The 22,001-nt window shown below is 37.2% G+C and overlaps 1 protein-coding gene across 2 annotated transcripts in view; it reads left to right on the top strand.

Moving 5' to 3' along the window:
- LOC306880109 (GDP-mannose 4,6 dehydratase) overlaps positions 1 to 22,001 on the top strand; it is a 68,416-nt gene that overhangs the window by 3,253 nt on the left and 43,162 nt on the right. For both annotated transcript variants that reach the window (XM_079433417.1, XM_079433416.1), the window contains 5 exons: positions 2,149 to 2,193; positions 2,766 to 2,853; positions 3,500 to 3,609; positions 15,610 to 15,802; positions 15,909 to 16,013. In XM_079433417.1, the coding sequence (XP_079289543.1) occupies positions 2,149 to 2,193; positions 2,766 to 2,853; positions 3,500 to 3,609; positions 15,610 to 15,802; positions 15,909 to 16,013 (541 nt within the window). The remainder of the gene's footprint in view (positions 1 to 2,148; positions 2,194 to 2,765; positions 2,854 to 3,499; positions 3,610 to 15,609; positions 15,803 to 15,908; positions 16,014 to 22,001) is intronic.

Here is a 22,001-nt window from a genome sequence, read left to right as displayed (position 1 = left end):
ACAAGCACGTTCTTGAACAAAATCATATTGATTATTGCTAGTATTTAGTTTAACTCAGCACAGTTTAGAAAATAGTAGATTATAAAGCTTTCCAAGTTATTGTTGGAGTTTTATATTTTTATCATATGTTTACAAAAGTCAATGGCAAAAAATATCAGACATGTAATTTTTGGTAATCCTTTAATTTCAGACAGATGAAAATAAATAAGTAAACAAACACTGTCTGATGTACACAGTGCATCTTCTATTATTATGGAAGCAGTTTAAAAATGTTAGATTATGATTTTGTGTAGGTATGACACCATAAAACCCTTACTGGACACAATCATGTATTTCCAAAGGCAGTTGCCATAACCAAAATGAATAGTAAAACGCATGAATTGTGTGTATTTTTGTTGATGTATGCAGTTAGTTATGTTAAAGTTGTTGCGCCCACTTGTGGTTCATTAAGGAACACAGCCGGTTGTTTGGATTTGTGCTTTGAGGTGGTAAACAGAGAAAGACTGTACTGCGGTCAAGAGCAAATGTAAGGGACCTATTTTCACACAGACAAATGCACACAAACAGAGATGATACGTCACAGACACACGGACTGTTTTGGTTGGCAAGTTAAGTGGGCTTATTTGATTAGTTTTCTTTCTTTCCTTTACCATTCTGGTTTTCTCAGCATAAGTGCATCCACAGTTTGCCATTAGCAATCAGCCTGTGTCTCGTGCAGAGGTCTAAAGGCCTATAGATTTATCTTTATGTGGTGCACAAGGGTGATTGTAATTGCTATGGAAAGTTTTTCCAAATTAGTCAGCATTTCTGATATGTTTTGCACATGTGGTTTGACTCAAAATAAGAGATGATTAAGAATTAAAAAGTGATTTATTTTAAAGATTTTATAATTCAGACAGAAAGTGATTGGTGGCTTAAGGTAGGCCAGTGTGTGCGTATTCACAGACTGGTTGGAATGTCGTGTCCATCTAGGTTTCCTGTCTATGAACGTAATCTGCGGGAAACAGGCAACGTTTCCCAACAGTCTCAGCATGATGATAAGCTGCTTTTTATCAGGGTTATGAGTCCGCGCTGCAGTTGGCACTGGTTGTGTCACACACATATACACACAGAGAGCCTCAGGTGGTCAGACATTGAACGGGTTTTATGTAAATGGCCAGCGAACGGTGTGAAAAGGAAACGGAAATGTATCTTTAAGCACATCTTTTCCTCTGCGGACATATATATATATATATATATATATATATACTTATATACAGGCACACACATGGCTCTGGAGCTTCTAATTTTTTCCCAAAGGTCTTTGGGACTGTGCCTATATCACCCTAGCAGGAAGTAGGGGGCGGAATGCCATGGCCAGGGTGGAATGTTCCAAAGTTCTAGAATGTGCGGTCGGGAAGTATGAGAGGGGGAAAAAGGGAGAACAAGAAGGAGACGAGAATAAGAATGAAAGAGACTCGAACGTTTTTTTTTATGTCTTAGGTTAAAACGTGTCTTTAGGGTACGGCCGTGTCAGTTTTTGACAGTCAGGTGGATTCAGAGGCTTAAACTGAGCTGACAGGCTTTCACTGACTGACACGATGGCCTTGTTTGCTCAATTAATACTCTTTTGTCTTACTGTGTGTGTGTGTGAGTGTGTGTGTGATGCTCTCGGATGATTCAGTAATCTTGTATTACACTGGCTTACGGTGTGTGTGTTGTAGCCCGTAGGCACTCCTTACTTATGTTCGCTGTCTTGTCGACTGTTTTCTTTGCATTCTTTGCAGACTATGTATGGAGCTCTTTTTAGTGAGTGGATTTTTAGTTCTCTGCTTTTAAAGGGGTAGCTCGCCCAAAAATGACAATTCTGTCATCATATACTCAGCCTCATGTTGTTCCAAACCTGTTTGGCCATATAATTGGATCCATTGGGGCAAAAATAGTTGTTGCATGAAAGAAATAAATTCATACAGCTTTGGAAAGACACAAAAGCGTGTGTGTGTACGTGTGCAAAAGCGCATATTTGTATAATGTAGGCGTGTATTCGCTGCGGTCTGGCTCATGAAATTCTGAAAGAAATGGTCATTGTGTTGAATACTCTCTTGGGTAAATGTGTGTGTGTGTGTGTTTCTCAAAACCCAAAATAATTCTCCCTCTATGTGGTTTCAGGATGGGTCCTACCTGGCTGAGTTTCTGCTGGCTAAAGGTTATAAGGTGGGTAAGCCAATGTAACCCTTAAAGACATGCTACAAACCCGTCAGAAATCATTCCCACATTGAACTGATGCAAATATCTCACTGTCTGTTAATAATCAAATATGAAAGTCGTATTTTCATAAGATTTTAATTTAAATGGGTTGCATATCATTTAAAGGGTTAACAGATATAGAAATATTTGACTGTTCAGAGGTTTGGGTCAGTTTTTTAAAGTTTTTTTTTAAAGAAGTCTCTTATTCTTAGCTAGGCTGCATTTATTTGATCAAAAATACAGTAAAAACAGTAATATTGTGAAATATTATTACAATTTAAAGTAACATTTTAGGTAATTTTAATTCTTTTAGGTAATCAATAGTTCAAAAGAACAGCTTTTATTTAAAACAAATCTTTTGTAACATTATAAATATCCTTGCTGTCACGTTTGATCAATTTAATGTATCCTTGCTAAATAAAAGTATTAGTTTCTTAAAAAAAATCTTAGTGATCCCAAACCTTTGAACAGTAGTGTACATAAATTCAGTTTAAAATCCTATATACTTAAAAGACTGGAACTTTTTTTGTTTTGGGCAGGTTCACGGTATCATCCGCAGGTCCAGTTCTTTTAACACAGGCCGGATTGAGCACCTTTATCAAAGCCCTCAAACAAACACAGCAGAAAGTGAGTTTCAAAAATGCAGAAATGCAGGGAAATGCAGAACATACAGCTGAAAGATGCCAAAAGTTTCACAGGTTTAGAGGTGACTGCTGTACTTCGTACAGAAAGTTAGTTGGTTAGTTTACAGAAACCAGCTTCCTTTTGTGGCAAAATATCAAAATTCTAAAATGGAAAAAAGTGTCAAATTATAAAAGTGTCAATTTGGGCCCAGTTCATCCATATGAACTGATTCATCCATGTAAAATGACCAAATTTAATTTGACCAAGAATTTCCTCCTGGATTTCATTGAAACTGTCCCGGTATAAAACATTTGCCATTCAAATAGGTCTTTCAGTCTGTGTCTGGTGTTTAAAGCAAAATTAAATTCAAAGTTTTGCACAAAAATCTAGAAATGGACTCTTGCTTATTTCTTTCCAGTTGATCTGGTTATGGGCAGCTTTTTATTAATTTTTTTTCCTCTGTAAACAATTTAATTTAAATAAACATTTCAGACATGGATATGACCTCTTTGTTTTGGGTCTGGATGTTTTCGCTTAATCTTTAAACTTGAGTCGATGTGGAGGAAAAAATGTTTTAACTTTTACTTTTCAGATTGCTCTGTCACATTTAAGGGGAATGATATTCATTCTTTTATTCTGTGCCTTATAGACATTAAGTTGCACTACGGAGACTTGACTGACAGCACGTGCTTGGTAAAGATTATCAGTGAAGTCAAACCCACTGAAATATACAACCTTGGAGCACAGAGTCACGTCAAGGTAAAACTTTCTCATTCTCCCAACTTCTAGCTTCCTTTCTCTATATTTCTCAATCACACAGATGCTCTTTGTCTGTCCACGCTCAAACTCTCCTCCTGGACAGACACAAACTGTTTCATAATGACTTTGGTTTCTTTCTCTGTGTCTGTGAGGTGAACAAATGACCCCATCCAAGTAATACTTTGGAAAGAAAAAAACTCTTAACCAAATACAGAAGACTTTCTTTCACTCTCTGTTCCTTTACCCACACCCCTAATGTCTAGTCATCTGGGATGAGGTCAGGGGGATGTTAGTCAGAGAGTTGGCCATCATGGTGTGTGTGAACTTCTGTGTGGGTGCTCCACAGGGTAATTTATGGGAAACGAGCACAAACGGCAGTTAAAGTGAGGGAGAGGAAGGGAGAGAGGAAGATGACGGAATAAGAAGATCAAAAGCAGAATAGGGACGAGATAATTCGGAGGGATACGAGTGAGACATTTCTATTGATATCGTTTCCTTCAGCTACTCATGAGTTCAGTCATAGGAAAAACCAATAAAATCTACTCAACTGGGTATCACAGAGAAACAAGTGACATATTTTTGCTGTAGCTTATTACGTTTCAACCACACAAAGCAAACAACTGAATGCTCCATAAAACAAGTTGTTTGGAATAACCACACTGACCGGGAATTAAAAGATTTGTTCATCCAAAAAATCTGTTTTGTCACTGTTTAATCACCATCTTCTGTAAAGTCATGCGGCTTTGGGACAACATTAGAGTGAGAAAACGATGACTGAAGTTTAATTTTTGGGTGAATTGTTTCTTGAAAGACATTTATGTAAGAAAAAATGAAAGTAATTTTGGAAGCAGGAAAAGTTGGAATCATGGAAACTTTTATAGAACAACATGCACTGATGAATCATCCATAATAAGACCAGAGATATTTTATTGAGAAAGTGAATAGAGTCAGTTTTGATTTCCTGCTGTCAAGCTCAATCAGAAACATTCTAAGGGGCCATTCACACAGAATGCATTTTTGACAGACATGTTTTTGCTTGCATCTCGCATCTTTTGCAGTATATCACACATGACACAGCACTCGTTTTGTTAAATCCTTCTTTAGACTGTGCTTTTTTTTTTTTTACTTCACCTCTCTGCACCTCTCGTTTTTAAACACAAATATGCATCTTGTGTGAACAGCCCCTCAAGTTATTCTTACACAGTTTAATTGCCACTTGTGTTTGAGAACTACAGTGGCTTCTTTTGGACACTGAAGGTATATTAAAAATGTATCTATGTCATTGTGTTATTTATTAGTACAAATAGTGGTTTTCAAGTAATACCACTTTTTTGATCCAGTTTTGCTGAATAAATTGTTTTTGAGCTCTATTTCTTTAAAACAAATGGGACTTGATTTTATATTTTGTTATATAATGGCAGTACATTCATACATTGTTAAAAATGGTTGGAGCGACAGTTTGTCCAAAATGATTTATGAGCCTCAATGGCTGGTTTGTAAGTCAGTAGGATGGAAAGATCCAGGCTGCACCTGCGGGCTGAAAACGTACTGTTAAATACAGCAGCTGTCGTAATATGGAACTAAATAATTCAGGTGGAAACTCGTGGCGAAACATTGGCCAAAAGACAGGCATCCATTATACTGAATGCGAGGTGTTCTGGGTGTCCCATCAGGAGGATCATCTGCTGTGATGACAGATAACGGCAGGATGTTCACTGTCACAACGTATTTTGTACCGCTGTGGCTCCTCAACATAAAGAATGAAAAGTACTTTAAGCATAGGTATAAGACTAAGGGAGAGTAGTTCATATTTAAAGATTGCTGTCATACTATGAAAACCGCAATCAGGATTGCTATGTGTACACCATCAGTTTAGGCTTGTAAGTGTGTGCGTTTGCCGGGAGTGTTCATTAAAGATAGGCATTTCAATCAGTGCCTGCAGTAATGAAGTGGTAGATCACTGCTACTCTCTGGTTGTAGTTTACATTTTTTACTCGCCGCACTTTGTTTGGATATGGCAGAAAGAGTGGCAGAGAAAACACATACACATGCTTGGTTTCCAGTTTTTACACACAGGGGTCAGCAAAGTGCTATTTTGTTTGAGAGTACCGCTTGGTGGTTTTTGTAGGATATTCGTTTATGCTAAAAGGAATGTTTCAGGAAGAAAGTGATGTGCTTTTTTCCTCCATGCACATTCTGTCTTTGTCTGTGTGCATTTATAGTCTTATTTATAAGTTATTCAAATAAATCAGATGGATAAATGACAGAAGGACGACAAGCCTAAAGACTGTAATGAACTGTGATTGAGTTGAAATAAAGCCATGGGACATTCAGGTCTAATGTCGCATAACGTTTGATTTTCTTCTAAGATCTGTCACTCTCTGTAATTATGACCAATTAAAATGGGAATGAGTGTGTGTGTGTGTGTGTATGCACATATGTAGAGTTCAACAAACCATTCCTGCCTTTATCCGTTTCATCTTTATTTTACATTTTTAACATTTAACTTTTACGTTCAATGTTGTAATAAATGTATGCAGATTTTAAATTATTACGCAAATTTAAAGGAATATTATGGCAGTGAAAATTTTGTTTAATAAAAGCACAGTATTCAGTATAAACATACACCGTGTTTATATAATTGTGTTAAGTTGAAGAAAGCTTAAATATTATTTTCAATAAATATGGTAGGCGGATGGATAGATGGATAACTAGATAGCATATTTCAGTATTTGTATATAATTACATGTTCAGTAGAGGTTTAAGTGTTATTTTCAATTATAATAATAATACATAACTAAATCAATGCATTAAACTAATCAAGTGACATCAAAGACATTTATAATGTTAAAAAAATTATACTTTGAATTAATGCTGTTCTTTAGGCCTTCTATTCAAAGATATTAAGCAGCACAACTGTTTTCGTTAGTAATAATAGAGAATGTTTCACGAGCAGCAAATGAGCATATTAAAATGATTTGTGAAGGATCATGTGACACTGAAAACTGTAATTGTTGCTGAATATTCAGATTTGCCATCACAGGAATAAGTTACACTTTAAAATGTATTCCGATAGAAAACAGTTATTTTAAATTGTATCAATAATTCATAATATTGCTGTTTTTACCATATTTTTAATCAAATAAGTGCAGCCTTGCTGAGCATGAGAGACTTCTGTCAGAAACATTAAAACAATCTTACCGACCCCAAACCTTTGAATGGTAGTTTGTATCTTTTCATAAGAAGTTTGTACTAATGATTCTGCTTTGATATGTGCCTGAATAACATCTCTAAATCTAATAATTAATTTGAAATGTAAAAATATCAGAATGGAAAACTTGCAGGGCAGCACCTGCTAGACATGCGGGACAGCATGAAATGAAAGGTAATATCAATAATACAAGTACTGAATTATTAAGGTGGGATATACCAGCTTCAGGAGGTCCGTGTGTGCAAACACAATGGAGAGATAAAGGCGTCTATTTACATGTGAATGCGCACTGTTCCGACTGTCATGTCAGGACCTTGTCTCCAACAATACGTTTGGCGATGACAGGAACAGTAAAAGAAAAGCTGTAAACCTCAATGTCAGCGTGTGATCACGGCTTTACTACAAAAAGAGCACAGTGTACTTTACATGTTGATGTTTGTACAAGTTTAAACCTTGCGGTTATTAACCACAAATGGAGCTGCCTTGTGGGATAGCACACTGCAATTAGTCACATTTGACCACATCAAACTTAGATCACATGATAAACTGAGTTGAAGTGCCACTTTTTTTTAGGCTGAGATTTGAGAGCCAAGTAACACACACACACACACACTCATATGGTGGCAAAGTGAATCTTTATGCAAAAAATCCATAAATTAATGGACCCTGTTTAATTAGAAGAGCTTGATTCTTAATTTAATTTCTTTCCAAATTGAATTGACTTTTTTTTTCTCTAATGTTAAAGTATTAATGAATGCTAAAGTAGTTTGGATATAATTAAGAAGCTGAGAACACAAAATAATATCTGTGGTATTTGGGCTAGTATTGTTCTGTTTTGACCTTTCCATTACCTCTAAGCGTTTAGTATGTTTCTCTTCGACTTAAAGTCTGTTTGTGAATGTGTTTTTGTGTTTGCACAGATATCTCTTGGCACCGGCAGAATCTGTTTGCTCATAGTTTTATGTACAGTAGGGTGTGAGTGGCATAAGCTTTGTATTTGCGTTAGGATTAGTACAGATCTGTTGCTAATATGCAGTTGTTGGACTGGAACATTGCCATATGTATCATGTTTTGTGTCCGTTTGCGAACATGTTTGTGTAATGTAAGTGTTGTCTTGGGAAGATTTTGGTATTGTGTGCATGTTTAGACTGATGTGACACAGCAAACATGCAAGGGGATGCAGGATTGAGTCACACGCTGAAAGATAATTAGACTTTGGTGAAGTGTTGCACAAAAATCCTTTCCTCTAATGGTGACAGAATATTTTAATAAGGTCGCGCGTGCAGTGTAGGAGACTTTGTGTAGCACTGAGCCTAAGTTTCCTTGTTAGCTCATTAGGTGTCTAGACGATGCAGGCCCTCTCGCTTTCACACAGATACTTAGTTAATTGCTTGTGTAAATCATTCCACTCTTGTAACCTGCAACGACTTACGTCACCGCCAACAAACAGGCCTTTATTCAGTGGCGTTACATCACGTTAAAAACATGATTTTGATTTATCTAAATGACAACGGCTCTGAAGCAAGTGATTAATTATGAGAGATAAAAATCTCTGCACTGCCATCTCTATCACTCATTAAAGGGTGGGAACGCAGATGCATTTTAAACATGTTGTATAACATGCTCATTCAGTGGTAGAAAAGACAAATGACATTTAATCTCTTTTTTTGTTTGCTTTTCAGTAGACTAATCATTATCATTATTTAAAGTTTTTAACTAATTCTTTCTATTTTGTATATAAATATTTGGATATTTACAATGTATTTATTTAATTTTTTATAATAATAATATAATCTATATAAATAATATAATGTAATTTTAATATATTTTTTATTATTTATAAATTCTTTTCTTTCCTCAGACTAATTAATCATTTATAGTTTTTAGTCACTTTTTAAAAATATTTTAATTATAGATTTCTATATTATAATGGGAAATACAGTGTGTGTGTTTTTTTATTTTTATATATATATATATATATATATATATATATATATATATATATATATATATATATATATATATATATATATATATATATATATATATATATATATATATACATATATAAAATATACACACTATGTATATTTTTATATATATATATATATATATATATATATATATATATATATATATATATAATATACACACACTCACTGGAAACTTTATTAGGTACACCTTGCTAGTACCGGGTTGGACCCCCTTTTGCCTTCAGAACTGCCTTAATTCTTCATGGCATAGATTCAACAAGGTGTTGGAAACATTCCTCAGAGATGTTGGTCCATATTGACATGATAGCATCACGCAGTTGCTGCAGATTTGTCGGCTGCACATCCATGATGCGAATCTCCCGTTCCACCACATCCCAAAGGTGCTCTGTTGGATTGAGATCTGGTGACTGTGGAGGCCATTTGAGTAAAGTGAACTCACTGTCATGTTCAAGAAACCAGTCAAAAACCAGTAAAATTTTGGAAGGAATGTGACTGACATGGTATGTCTGAATAATATGCCAGTCAATTCTCTAGCACAAGCACTCAAAGCTTGATTGAGAGGTGGAAATTTATACGTTTACAGAATAAAAGCAGGTATTGCAATGAACAATTCAACCTTTGTGTGGTGTAAACGGACACATTCCTGTCTCATGCCCTGTCCTAAGGGAGTTAACATTAATCAAGAGAAGCATTTAGTATTTAGTTTTATTAGCTTTTAGTTTTGATAGTTATTTATTAATATCATCATTATTATTGCCATTACATCAGGTAATGACCTTGGCAAAGATGTTGAACAGAAGTAAGGAATGAATGAATGAAAACCACTTGGTATCATGGCATAAACGCACCTTGGGACACTTTTTAGAGACGCGAAATACGCACCAATAAGTACATATCACTGCAGTTTCCAAAAGAAATGAACACTAGAGGCAGTAAAACCCTGACGCCTTTTATTCCTTTTCACACAAATTTACAGAGTTTCGATTAATAAAGTGTAATTTTCACACAATTACTTGAAGAATATCGTGTTATGACTTCAAAACAATATTAATATGCTGTGAGATTTGAAATCTGATTCTTTTGAACGTTAGCATCACACATATCTAGTTTCATATCTATGGGTTTTCATAAATGGTAGGTTTGTTCAGTAGCTCATGGAGCACCGAGACGTACCTGAGAGGCAAGGAGCTCTGGTTCGAACAAAACAGTTCAAATCTACATATAAGGAAGTTCAAATAGCGTGGTTGCATCAACAAATGCAATTTTATATCAGTTTTGCATTGTTAAAACTATCGGGTAGGTTTAGGGTTGGGTTTGGTTTGGGGCATGTTTCCAACACGATAGAGCATTCATTTTTAGCGACGGTCCGCGGAGATTTGAATTCTGAACCGCCGCAATACATACCTGAAGCAACGTAATAAAATCACAGCAATACGTATCTATATCAACCTAATTTAAACGTGCCAGGGTTTACGTATTGAACCTGTGTTTTAGCGCCACTCAGTGGACATTTCTCTTTGAAACTGCCACAAAACGTGCAGTAAGGTACGTAAAAACGGTCTCGCTAAAAAGTGTCCCCAGGTACGTTTATGCCATGAGACCAGGTTGAATGAAAATAAAGGATGGAAGTTTGGATCATAGCATTACCAGAGTTGTTGGCACAAGTGACTGGAAGACTAGGATCAGGAAATATTCAGCTGCAGATTAGTATCATAGTGTGTGATTCCAAAGTAAACTCTGAAAATGATTAATGATGTTTAAGATTTATTCATGTAAAGTAGGATGCAAGAGAAGAACTTAAGTTCAAAAACATAAGATTCCAGTTATGTTATACAGAGAAATGGTATTAAGTTTCGAGGTTTGTATTTCCATCTTTTGTTTCATGCAAATTGGTGGAAAAATCTCAAAAGCTCCACATTTTTGCTTTCTTATTTAAAGCAGAAACCTCTCTGGTTCCCTTTTTTGTTGTGCAAGTCATTGCACTCTCTTTGTTGTCAACGCTGGTGCCACTTGTCTGCATGACCTTTAGATATGTACTCTGGAAGTCTGAGATATACAAGTAGGGCTCAACAAGTATATATTTGTTCCCTAGTCAGGCCAGCAGTTACAATATGAGCAGCCCTGCCAATATTTTCACAGGCCCCACCATATAAAAATTATTATTCATTTTATTTTTAGAAATGTGTGTCTGATAAATTTACATTTGTTTTATTTTTTCTTATTACACAGCTACTTGCCAAATAAATGAACATTAAATTCAGATTTGAGTAAAACCTTATGAGTGCCTCTTATTCAAGATACTTTTATATATATATGTAGGAAATTAGTTGCCTTGGACAACAGTCAGTTTTGTGAGAATTATGTCATTAAGTCATTATCCTCCTCTAAAGCTCATCTTTGTTAGCTAGCTAGATAACATTACATATTTAATTCATAATTTGCAATTTTCAATACTACACACACACACACACACAAAATCCATAAAAAGAAATGGCTAAGAAGCATCTCCGATTGGACAAGTGACAGTCAGTCTGAGATTGTGAGCTGGATTGTTTTAGACAGATTAGCGGATGGCATATGACAACACAAACATTTGACAAAAAAATTAAATGGAAATGAATTTCGTCTGCAGAGAGACCTACTAGACACCAGAGTATATAATTACAACTATTTATAGCTTGGAAGCATTCATCATCTTCTCTTAAAATAAAAAAGCAGGTCAAGCACTCATATTTGATCATTTTTATGTTAATCTGAAGCACATTGTGCTCATTGCTCTTAACAAAACTGAGGTGGATGCTCAGTGATGCAGATCTTGCCATATCAGTTTGTGCATTGTCAGTGTTTCAACAGTCTGTAGGCTTCTTGACGTACAGATAAGTCCACACAATAGCTCACATCATTCTTTGAGCACCTGTCAACTGTAATGACACATGTGCTGTGTGTGTCAGAGAGTAGGTTCAGTCAGAGACCACTCGCATGTGGTAGTTGTTGGTTGCTGTCAGCGCAAGGTTAACGGGTCAACTGTCAGGAGCTGAACAGAACTTTGTGTGTGACTGTGCTGTTCTCAAGCTAATTAAATAGCATGTTGAAAAACGTGTGGCCGGATTATATGGATTGCACTACTCTTCCTTTTAGAAGTGTTTGCACAAAGCCCAGACCTGAACACCTTAGGGATGAATTTTGAAAGCCTACAGTTAGCCAGACCAAACGTCAGTGTCTGACCTCACTGATGCTCCGCTCTCTGAATGGGTGCAAATCCAAAAGTCATGTTCCAAAATCTAATGGAAGACCTTTCTGGAAGAGATTTGAAATTAAATGTTAAGCAAGACTGAGCATCGGTGAGGTCAGGCACTGGTGATTGGTGATTAGGTCTGGCCCGTTCTTCCAGTTCATAGCAGAGGTTTTCAAAAGGGGGTTCAGGTCTAGACTTTGCAGGCTGGTGAAGCTCTTCAACACAAGGGGCCTCATGTATAAACGTTGCGGACACACAAAATGGGCATAGAAATGTGTTACGCTGTTTTCCAAGCACACATCTGGCTTTATAAAAAACAAACATGGTGTAAATATGTGCGCTCCGTACGGATGCTCTTGACTGTGCGTACACACTCTTTTTCCTGGAGTAAGGAAGTAAACAATGATTTTATTTATGTTTTTATTTCGATATACACATTTACATTAAATATTCCACTCTCATCAATTGAGATAAACACTGAAATTACATAGTCATTACACAGAAGTTAAACCAAAATTATATGAATTTAGGCATATTTGTAGTTGATACGCTTAATCACTTTTCCTGTGGCATGCAATGTTTTAATGACAGTGATGAGTGCTATAATAATTCACATATTTAAATTAAACTGCGGATCTCATGTTCATTTTTTTTAGCAAGAACAATGATCAATGATGCTCTTCGATATTATGGCGGACATTATTTGCGTGTATGTGTTTTGTTTCTTTTTTTCTTGTTTGTTTAGCTATTTTCTTAGTAAATAAGTAAATACATTTTAAATATATAAATACATATTAAAAAATAAATACATTTAAAAAAAATATATCTTTATTGTCCATTTAATTAATTTATTTATAATTTCCTTTTATTATCATTAATAATACATTAAAATTAATTTAAAAAAAATTCTATTTAAAATTTTTAACTAGAAAATTAAATGAACAAATCTTTAGTTTTCAATTAATTATTCAGTTAACTTAGTTTTTTTTTTTTTTTTTTTTTTTTAAGAATAATTCTAAGTTAAATAGTTAAGTAGTTAATAGCTAGTTAAACCTCTAAATTGATCTCTAAATTGGAGTCAATAAAGGGGGTTCCTGAGCCCTACTGATGGAACCGTGGGGCTACATGAGACGATAAAGGTCGAGAAACGCTGTCTTCTGGAAACAAAATAGCGCTTTGTTTTTACAAGGATGGAGACAGTTTAAGGACATCTGTAACAGGCTAAATGATTCCCTAATTATTCGCAGGCACGGTTTCTCCCCTCCCTCCGCTCTCACACACAAGCTTGTATGAGCTCTGCGATTGCTGCAGACAACTTGCGCCTGGGGCAACCCCAACCGCAGCCCATAATGATCCAGGCTGTTGCCATGTTTACATGTGTGTTTATGTTTGAGGGAAGGAGTGAATGATGAGGTGAGCGTGTCTGGTTGAGCAGGCAGAAGAGCGAGGGAAGTTGGTGTCATCTCAAGCATAGATTTAATTAGCTGATGAATTCCAATCCTGACGTGCCGAAGCCGTGAGGAGCGTAGGAGTAGTATCGACAGAGGAGGCCAGCTCTATTAGGTAGAGCCGAAAGAGAGAGGGTGTTCGCTTGTGCATGAGTCGCCCCGGGCCACAGGGACTTTCCTGATGTCAGACATAAATCCTGCCCCCCTGACAGTTCCAAGTTGCTGTGGAAACACGAAGAAATTGCTTTTGCAGCACAATTTTCTACGAGTCTCCTGCTCACTTCGGATAACGTGTAAAATGCGGCCTCGCTTACATAAACAACAAAATCTCTGTAATTTCCACATCTTTTCTTAGCCTGCAAATGCAGAGAGAGAGCAATTTGGAGTTCGCAGCACACTTACTTGCATCAACGCAATGGCTACTGCTACTAGTAACAGCTGGAAAGAGCAAATTACGGTATCAGTGTTCCTCTAATAGCGCTATTTTGGCATTTTCATGACATTTGAAATCCGCGTCCTGGCTGTTTGTTTGGAGAAAACAATGCCCAAAAAATGAAAATTGCTTGCGGCGTGGCAAGATGCCGTGAAAGCTCTCCACACAATTTGAAGACATAAATCTACTTGTACCTGACAGAAACATGTCTCTCTTAGTTCGAACTGGTATGATTGAATGTTTTGGCTCACATCTAAGAGCATGTTTGCACAGTCCAAAAAACTTCAAGCTAATTATCCCAGCAACGGTAATGATAGCTATTGGACGAGCGCCAAGCAACACAACTAAAGTCAATACGTTTCCGCATTATAAGGATTATTTTGAAAGTGCTGCGAATTTGCGTTGCGAAGACACTTAAATATCGTTTCAGTCTCACGATAATCAGCTGTCAGTCGCTTTTGTTTTCTCTCTGAGGTGTGGTTATAGATGCGCACTAGGGTATTTCGGGACCAATTCAGATTGTGCCTGTTGCCGAGGGTTTGTCTCGATGGAAAAAAAAAAACGTGTTGGTGCGATTCTGAGAAGCGTATGTCAAATTTGAGGAACAGGTTAGATGAGTTGTCTCTCCCTCTCTTTCTCCTGCTCAGTTCCTGTCTGTCTTTCTGTTTCTTGCTTTCTCTCCCTATCTTTAACATCTCAGTTTCAGTCAGGGATTCCCCGGCTCGCTCGTGTTTGGGAATTGAGTATGTCTGAACTCGTTAAATTAGAACAGAGACCTTCTCGCTCAAAAACACGGTGCTATAATTCAGTTGCATGATGTAGCACCTCAAACTATTTGCAGTGTTAAAGGAATAGTTCCTCCAAAAATTAACATTTATTTACTCACCCTCATTCTGTGTACATGACTGAATACTACATACCTTTTTTCCATATAAATACAATTAACTTAAAAGTTTTCAAAAGGATGCAAAAGCACAATGAAAGTGTTATAGAAGTTCATACTATAGAGTCTGTGCACTAAAATAATCTTCTAAAGTCGTGGGATAACTATTTATTAGGAACAGGCTGAAATTAAAATCATTGTTCACTGAAAACTTCCATGCTTGTTCTCTTTCCTGCATTCATGAGAGATGTAACAATGACTGTTTTAAGTCTAATCTTTTTAGTGAATCATTTAACAAAATCCTTTAATGTTCAGATTTTCTGTTGATGGTCAGTTTTGTTTGTATAATAGTTTGAAATACACTGCAAAATCAAACTAGAGATAATGCAACATTGTTAGATAATACTGTGTTGTTGTGCTTTTGATGGCTCTCAGATTATATGCACCGAATGCAGTTATCCATATACAACATTTAGCTGTTTGACCCAGTTTACATGAGCTAGAAGACAAATCGTTTGATGCTCTGTGATTTCCAGTAACAGCAGAGCATGCAGCTCTATGCAAACAAAGACACTTGATATCAACCAAAGAGAAGATTCCTTCCCTCAGTTTAGAGCATTTTGCACTGAGTTTTATTACCAGGCAGTTACTTGTTTTCATATTTCCTTAAATTGTTTATGTTGGCAAATTCTTGGCTTATGTTATTGAGTTATGTCAGAAGACTGAATTGCATTTAGCCATTTACTTGTATACTTTTGCATTTAAGTCTTACACATAAATGCCTTGTGCTTGTCAGATCTCCTTTGACCTGGCTGAGTACACCGCAGACGTTGACGGGGTGGGGACCCTACGGCTGCTGGATGCAGTGAAGACCTGCGGTTTAACTGACACCGTCCGCTTCTACCAGGCCTCCACCAGCGAGCTCTACGGGAAAGTACAGGAAATTCCCCAGAAGGAGACCACACCATTTTACCCACGATCTCCTTATGGTCAGCATGCACACATCTAAAAACATATTGTGTCTTTATATTTACGTTGCTATATTAATAATAAATAAATACACAAATCTATTTTATATATCTCTTTTTTTCACAGGTGCTGCTAAACTCTATGCATACTGGATAGTGATAAACTTCAGGGAAGCCTATAACCTCTTTGCTGTGAATGGGATCTTGTTCAATCATGAGAGTCCTAGAAGAGGTCAGATACACACCACAAACTTTTTCTTTCTTTATTTCTTTTTTTGTATGGTTGTTCTAGTGCAGAGATTTATTTATTTTTTTGGTAAAAGTATGCCTTATGTGGTTTCATTTTCATTTGGTTTTGAAAAATGTGCAGTAACCAATACGCCACTGCTATGTGTTAGACCTCATAATTTCTGTCACCTCATTTATCAAAATGGGCATAAGTTCTGGTCAGGTTTAACAACCTCCTTTTTTATTTTCATAACAAAATAAGAGTAATGAACAGTGGGAGTTTAAAAATGTAAGTCTTGCATACAAATGCATTTATAATTCTTAAATGCTTCCAGTATGTTTCAGGTTCACTGAAAAAAATAAATTCTGTCATATTTTACTCACCCACGTCAAATGTTTGAATTTATTTCTTTTGTGGTACACAAACGAAGGTATTTTAAATACCTTTCAAAGGGTATTCTATCATCTGACCCCCCATTCAAAAGTTTGGGGTCAGTAAAATTTTTGTGTTAGAAAGAATTCTCTTATTCTCAACAGGGCTGCATTAATTTGAAAACATTAACATCAAAACACAGTAAATACAGCAATATATATATATATATATATATATAAGTCTTTTGTAGCAATATAAATGGTTTTGCTGACATTATAAAAGTATAAATTTCTTTCAAAAGAAAACCTTACTGACCCCAAACTTTTCAACTTCATGCAAAAAAAAAAAAGTCAACATAACATAGTGCTCACTACTCATGCAAATATGTATTTTAAAGGGGTCATCGAATGCACATTTTCCACAAGTTGATATGATTCTTTAGGCTCTTAATCAAAAGTCTGTAACATAGTTTGGTTAAAATTTCTCAATGGTAGTGCAAAACAACTCCGTTTTTACCTTGTCAAAAACAGCTCTGCTTGCCCCACCCCTCTCTTCCGAGCCGCTCTCTGAGAGACGGTAAACTTTAGCCGCATTCATTGTGAAACTTGCTAACTAGCTTATTAGGAAAGGCTATTTGCAAAGATTCATTAAAAAAACCTTATACTCACTCCTTCTGGAGGTGAAGCTGGATCACGAATGATTCGTGTGAAGATAGACACATTTAGGTAGATCGGGGGCGCATTCCCTTCACATTCCCTTTAAGGGGAAGTTGTGGCCTAATGGTTAGAGAGTCGGACTCGTAATCCGAAGGTTGCGGGTTCGAGTCTCGGGCCGGCAGGGATTGTAGGTGGGGGGAGTGAATGTCCAGCGTTCTCTCCACCCTCAATACCACGACTGAGGTGCCCTTGAGCAAGGCACCGAACCCTCAACTGCTCCCCGGGCGCCGCAGCATAAATGGCTGCCCACTGCTCCGGGTGTGTGTTCACGGTGTGTGTGTTCACTGCTGTGTGTGTGCACGTTGGATGGGTTAAATGCAGAGCACGAATTCCGAGTATGGGTCACCATACTTGGCAGTATGTCACTTCACTTCAATTCACTTCACTTCACAAACGTAATCCACTGGGTCTTCAGCGGCTCAGATGTCGGGAATAAATGACGACTGCTATATTCATTATTACATCCAGCAACAGAACACCTCAATCGCTTAGGAGCCATTCTTGTCTACACCTGCTCTGGCGGTGAAACAATGGCGGACTGATGACAGATCACTCAGGATGGGTCTAAGGTAAGACACCAGTCCAATCTGTGCTGAAACGCTACTGTCACTCAAACAATCGTGGGAGAGGCCTGTCTGTGGGACGTCACACAGACAGGCATCTGAGATCAGCTCGATTTGAGAAAGGGGAAATGATTTAACGAGATTTAAAAAAAAAAAACACTGGGTGGATCTTTATCATTATAGGGTATACACATTGCCAACACACATTTCAGTTCAAACAGTTTGTAACAGTGCATGTTGCATCCGATGACCCCTTTAAGGAAACAAATTTCAACTCATTTGTAGACTCATCCACAACCAAAGGATGGATAACTGTAAAGCAAATTCATCAGTCCTTTTTAGGTGTGAAGCTTTCATAGTTTGCTTAAATGACAAATATGTACAACTACATTGAACCTCTGGAGTGTGAATATTCCTCAAACAGTCTGTCAGTGCCTTGATGGCAATCTTGGCGCGACAGAACTGTTTACATTACAAGTGCGTGGCGTGACACAGCAACTAAATCACTCCCATTATAAGCGCTTAAAGTGTAGATATTTTCAGTGATTGTAATGGGAGTGACAGCTTTGTGGTGTCACGTGATTAAACAGTTTAATTTAATTTCTCATTCAGACAGAATCTGACTTATCTAGATGTCAAGATGGCTCACTAGGTTATGAGACATACAATAACAGCTCTGCAGACTACATTAAAGGATGTGATGCAAGAGTCCAGGGAGCATGTTGCATGTGTGGCCAGACCCATTGTGATTGGTTTATGGGGGAGTATCATGACACAACATTTGGTAAAGGGTGCAGCTATGACATCTTCTCAACAACAAGAGTGTTGTTCTGTGCCCCCACCCACAATCCCAGAGCACAGGAAGAGCGGTGATGTCATTAGTGGCGTGGATTTTTAAGTCGGTGACACAAACTTAGCCAACTAGACAGTCTAATTGCATGTATAAATTGAAGGAAGACAGGGATAGAGGGAGTACAGGGCTGGAGGAGGGTTAGAGATAGCTAGACAGGGAGAGAGATGGATGGGATAATGTGAAAAAAGCCAATTTCATTTCCTGTCCGATCTCAGTGGTAGCCTCCTCTCATTGGGCGGGCCAGTGATGATGAGTTAATCTGGTTTGGAATTCACTTTGGAATTTCAGCCGGTGTCCACTTTCACCAATAAACAAACTCACTTTGAAAGAGTTTACGAAATATGAGAAAAGAAAAATAATCTGTTACAAATCCGCCTCAGAGACGTCTGGGGTGTGTGCGTGCATGTGAAAGCAGTTACACTTTGACACCTATTCAGGTTCGTACGAGATAAATGGTTGTGCCAGTCAATCAGACGACATCTGAGGGCTCCTCCATTACACGCTCATCTCTCGTCTTTTTGTTCACTCACGTTCCCTCTTTCCTGTTGAAAGACGGGCGTTTTAAGAAGTTAAACCTCTCCAGGTGAGAAGGGCTGCACCTGTATGAAGGTGTCGATGGACCTCTAACCTATCGCAGACACACACACGCACATTTGCACACTGCTGGATGAGCCGTGAGATGTTTTGCTCTTTCACTCCTCGTCTACCCGCCTCACACACCTGTGTTTGTATTGTCATGTTGTCACGGCAACAAAGAATGGAAGTGAATGAGATGCTCCTTTAATGTCTCAAATTAAACATCACTCCTCACCTTGTATCTCTCTTGCTTTCTGTTTCTGTCCCCACATGCGCTCCCAAAAGCTAACATGGTTCGTTACTTGGGGCTCAACAATAAAGGTGTTTTCTGATTGCCTGTTTGGGCCAGTAGTTCAGATTTCTGCTTACTTTCCCCCACATAATTATTTGTATTATGTTATACGTGTTATTTCATAAGAAATATTTTAAGAAAGACAAAATCTTTCTGTACACTACTTTAAACCTGCAAACCATGATCAAAAAATTATTTGCAACATAATTAGTCACATTTATTTATTTAAAGTTTTTTAATTTATTTGTTAATATAATTTAGTTATTTTATAATATCTTGTCTTATGTAACAACCCATGGTTTTTCAGGTGTGCAGGGTTCAATGATTTTTTTTAATTAAGACATAAAAAATATATATCTTGTAGTATACAAAATAACTTTTATATTATATGTTGTATTAAGAATATTATATATTTTATATTCATAATTTTTGACTTTTATTTCAATTTATTTCATCGTATTAAAATTTTTAAAGAAACAGAATCATACATTGTTTCCTGAATATAAATGTATTTTTTCATTAAATATAAATTTACAAAGAAAAGTTGGAATAATATCTGGAAGTTATATTTTTATATCTTAGAGTTTTCTGTATGAAACTATTAGGGATGATAAGATTCATTGATTCGCATCGGTGCATCGGCATAAAAGTTAGCGACGCATCGATTTAAAAAAGTGTGCATCGGATACAAGTTGGCATTTATATCGCAATGCATTGTTTCAACATATTTACATCGGTAAAAAAAACTATTTATATATAATTATTTGTAGATGCAATATACTTTTATTATTAAGAAAGTGACCAATATTTTATATGTGGATTGATTTCTCCTCTCTAAACTGTTTCTCAAGCGCATTCTCTAAACACCACTGCTGCTATGTGAATATGACCACAACACTATGGAGACTGAGGCGTTAGAAGTCAAAAGGCACTTAAGTTAATTTATGATTTGCTGTCTGTCTGAACCAAATAAATAAAAGCAAACTATCTGTACCATTTTGAATTGCATAGCATCTTTTTTTTTTTTTTCCATTGCATCGTATTGCATTGAATCGCATTGGGTTGGAAATCGAAATCGGATCGCACTGCATCGTAGGAGTGAATCGTATCGCATTACATCTCTAGCTGCTTCATATGTATCTTGAGGCTATTGTATCGAGATGCGTATCACATCAGCCTCAGCTATGGAGATGCACATCACTGGTAACTATATTATAAACTCGTAAGGTATAGCACTGACCCAATAGGACAAGTGACAGTTTAGTCAGCTGGTCCGAAACTCATAACGGCCTCCGGGTCAGCGGGCCAAACCATATTATTGAGTGCTCATACTGTTTTTCAGGTTTGACACTGCAGCTTTGCCAGTTCTGAAAGAGAGCAGGGTGCTGCTGTGTGTTTTTGTCATTCATTTAAATGAACGTGGAAATCCGATGGTTGCGTGTACATCTGCATGAGTGTGTGTTCAGACATGTGTCAAGGAACAGGAACAGGGCCTTGTACTGACAGTCGTATTTTCACGTGCTGGAAATATCTGAGTGTCAGTGACTGATAGACCAGACATCTTGACTGCACTTTATTTCCACCTGGTTTGGCAAGGCGTCTTTCCATCCATTAGAAATTTTGTCTAGATTCTCAACGCTACCCTCGCTCATTACTCTTAAAATGTGCATTGACAGTGCCCGGGCACCTTCCGCTGCCAACACGCACACCTGCAGGTCTGCCGTGATCCCGTCTGCATAATCACGGTCTAAACCTGCCCTAAACTGGGTTGTTTTAGACTTGATGAGAGCGAGCTGCGGTCGACTCCCTGCTACTCTGCTCCTCGTCACGGCTTCCCACCGTGTGCTAAGAGACGGCCTAATTACACTCCGACTGGAAACAGGAGCCAGTGTGCGGAAATGGCCTGTCTTGGACTTTTAAACACACTTGCACACAGACGCATAGCCGACCCATTATTGTGGACCACGGTTTGGTCAATCGGCTTCGATTTACTTTTTTCCTCTCGTTTTTTTTCCAAATGAGGGAACAGAAATCAGATCCTCAGGTCCCTGTGGTTTGTCTGTGACGACGGATTGACCCGGCTGTTTACAGTGTGGTATTTTAAACCGTTCTTCTCGTGCCAAGCTCACGCACCTGGTCATGAGCTGCATTTAGTACGGATTAGAAAGAGCCCTTTGTGATAGCAGCAAGCCTGCGCACGGGGGGCCCATGACGGACATCCTGTAAGTGGAAAGAGTCTGTCCACTTATGATTTTTTTACATTTCATTTCAGGTTACATTGCAGATCAGGGCTTAGCAATAAAGATGACCCACTGGCCTAGGGCCACTGCTTTGGATAAGTGCTACAGTATATCTTTCTTTTTTCTTTTTTCTTTTTGTCAATCATGTACAAGAATTTTTATACCTCGAAAACATAAACATGTCGTTTTCTATGACATTTGATTGCGAATTCTGCTTATTAGTAAGAAACTTTAAAGTTATTTTTTGGTAAAGATAACTTAGCATTTGGAATGTTTATGTGTGAAAAAAGTTTAATAGCTCATAATATTTTTTTAAATGTACGCTTTTATGCATTTGGCAGATCTAACACGACTTATAATTTAACCAAAGCGGCTTATA

This window comes from Barbus barbus (genome assembly GCF_936440315.1).
Source record: "Barbus barbus genome assembly, chromosome: 14".
Lineage (NCBI taxonomy): Eukaryota > Metazoa > Chordata > Actinopteri > Cypriniformes > Cyprinidae > Barbus > Barbus barbus.
This window is presented reverse-complemented; position numbering and strand designations above follow the sequence as displayed.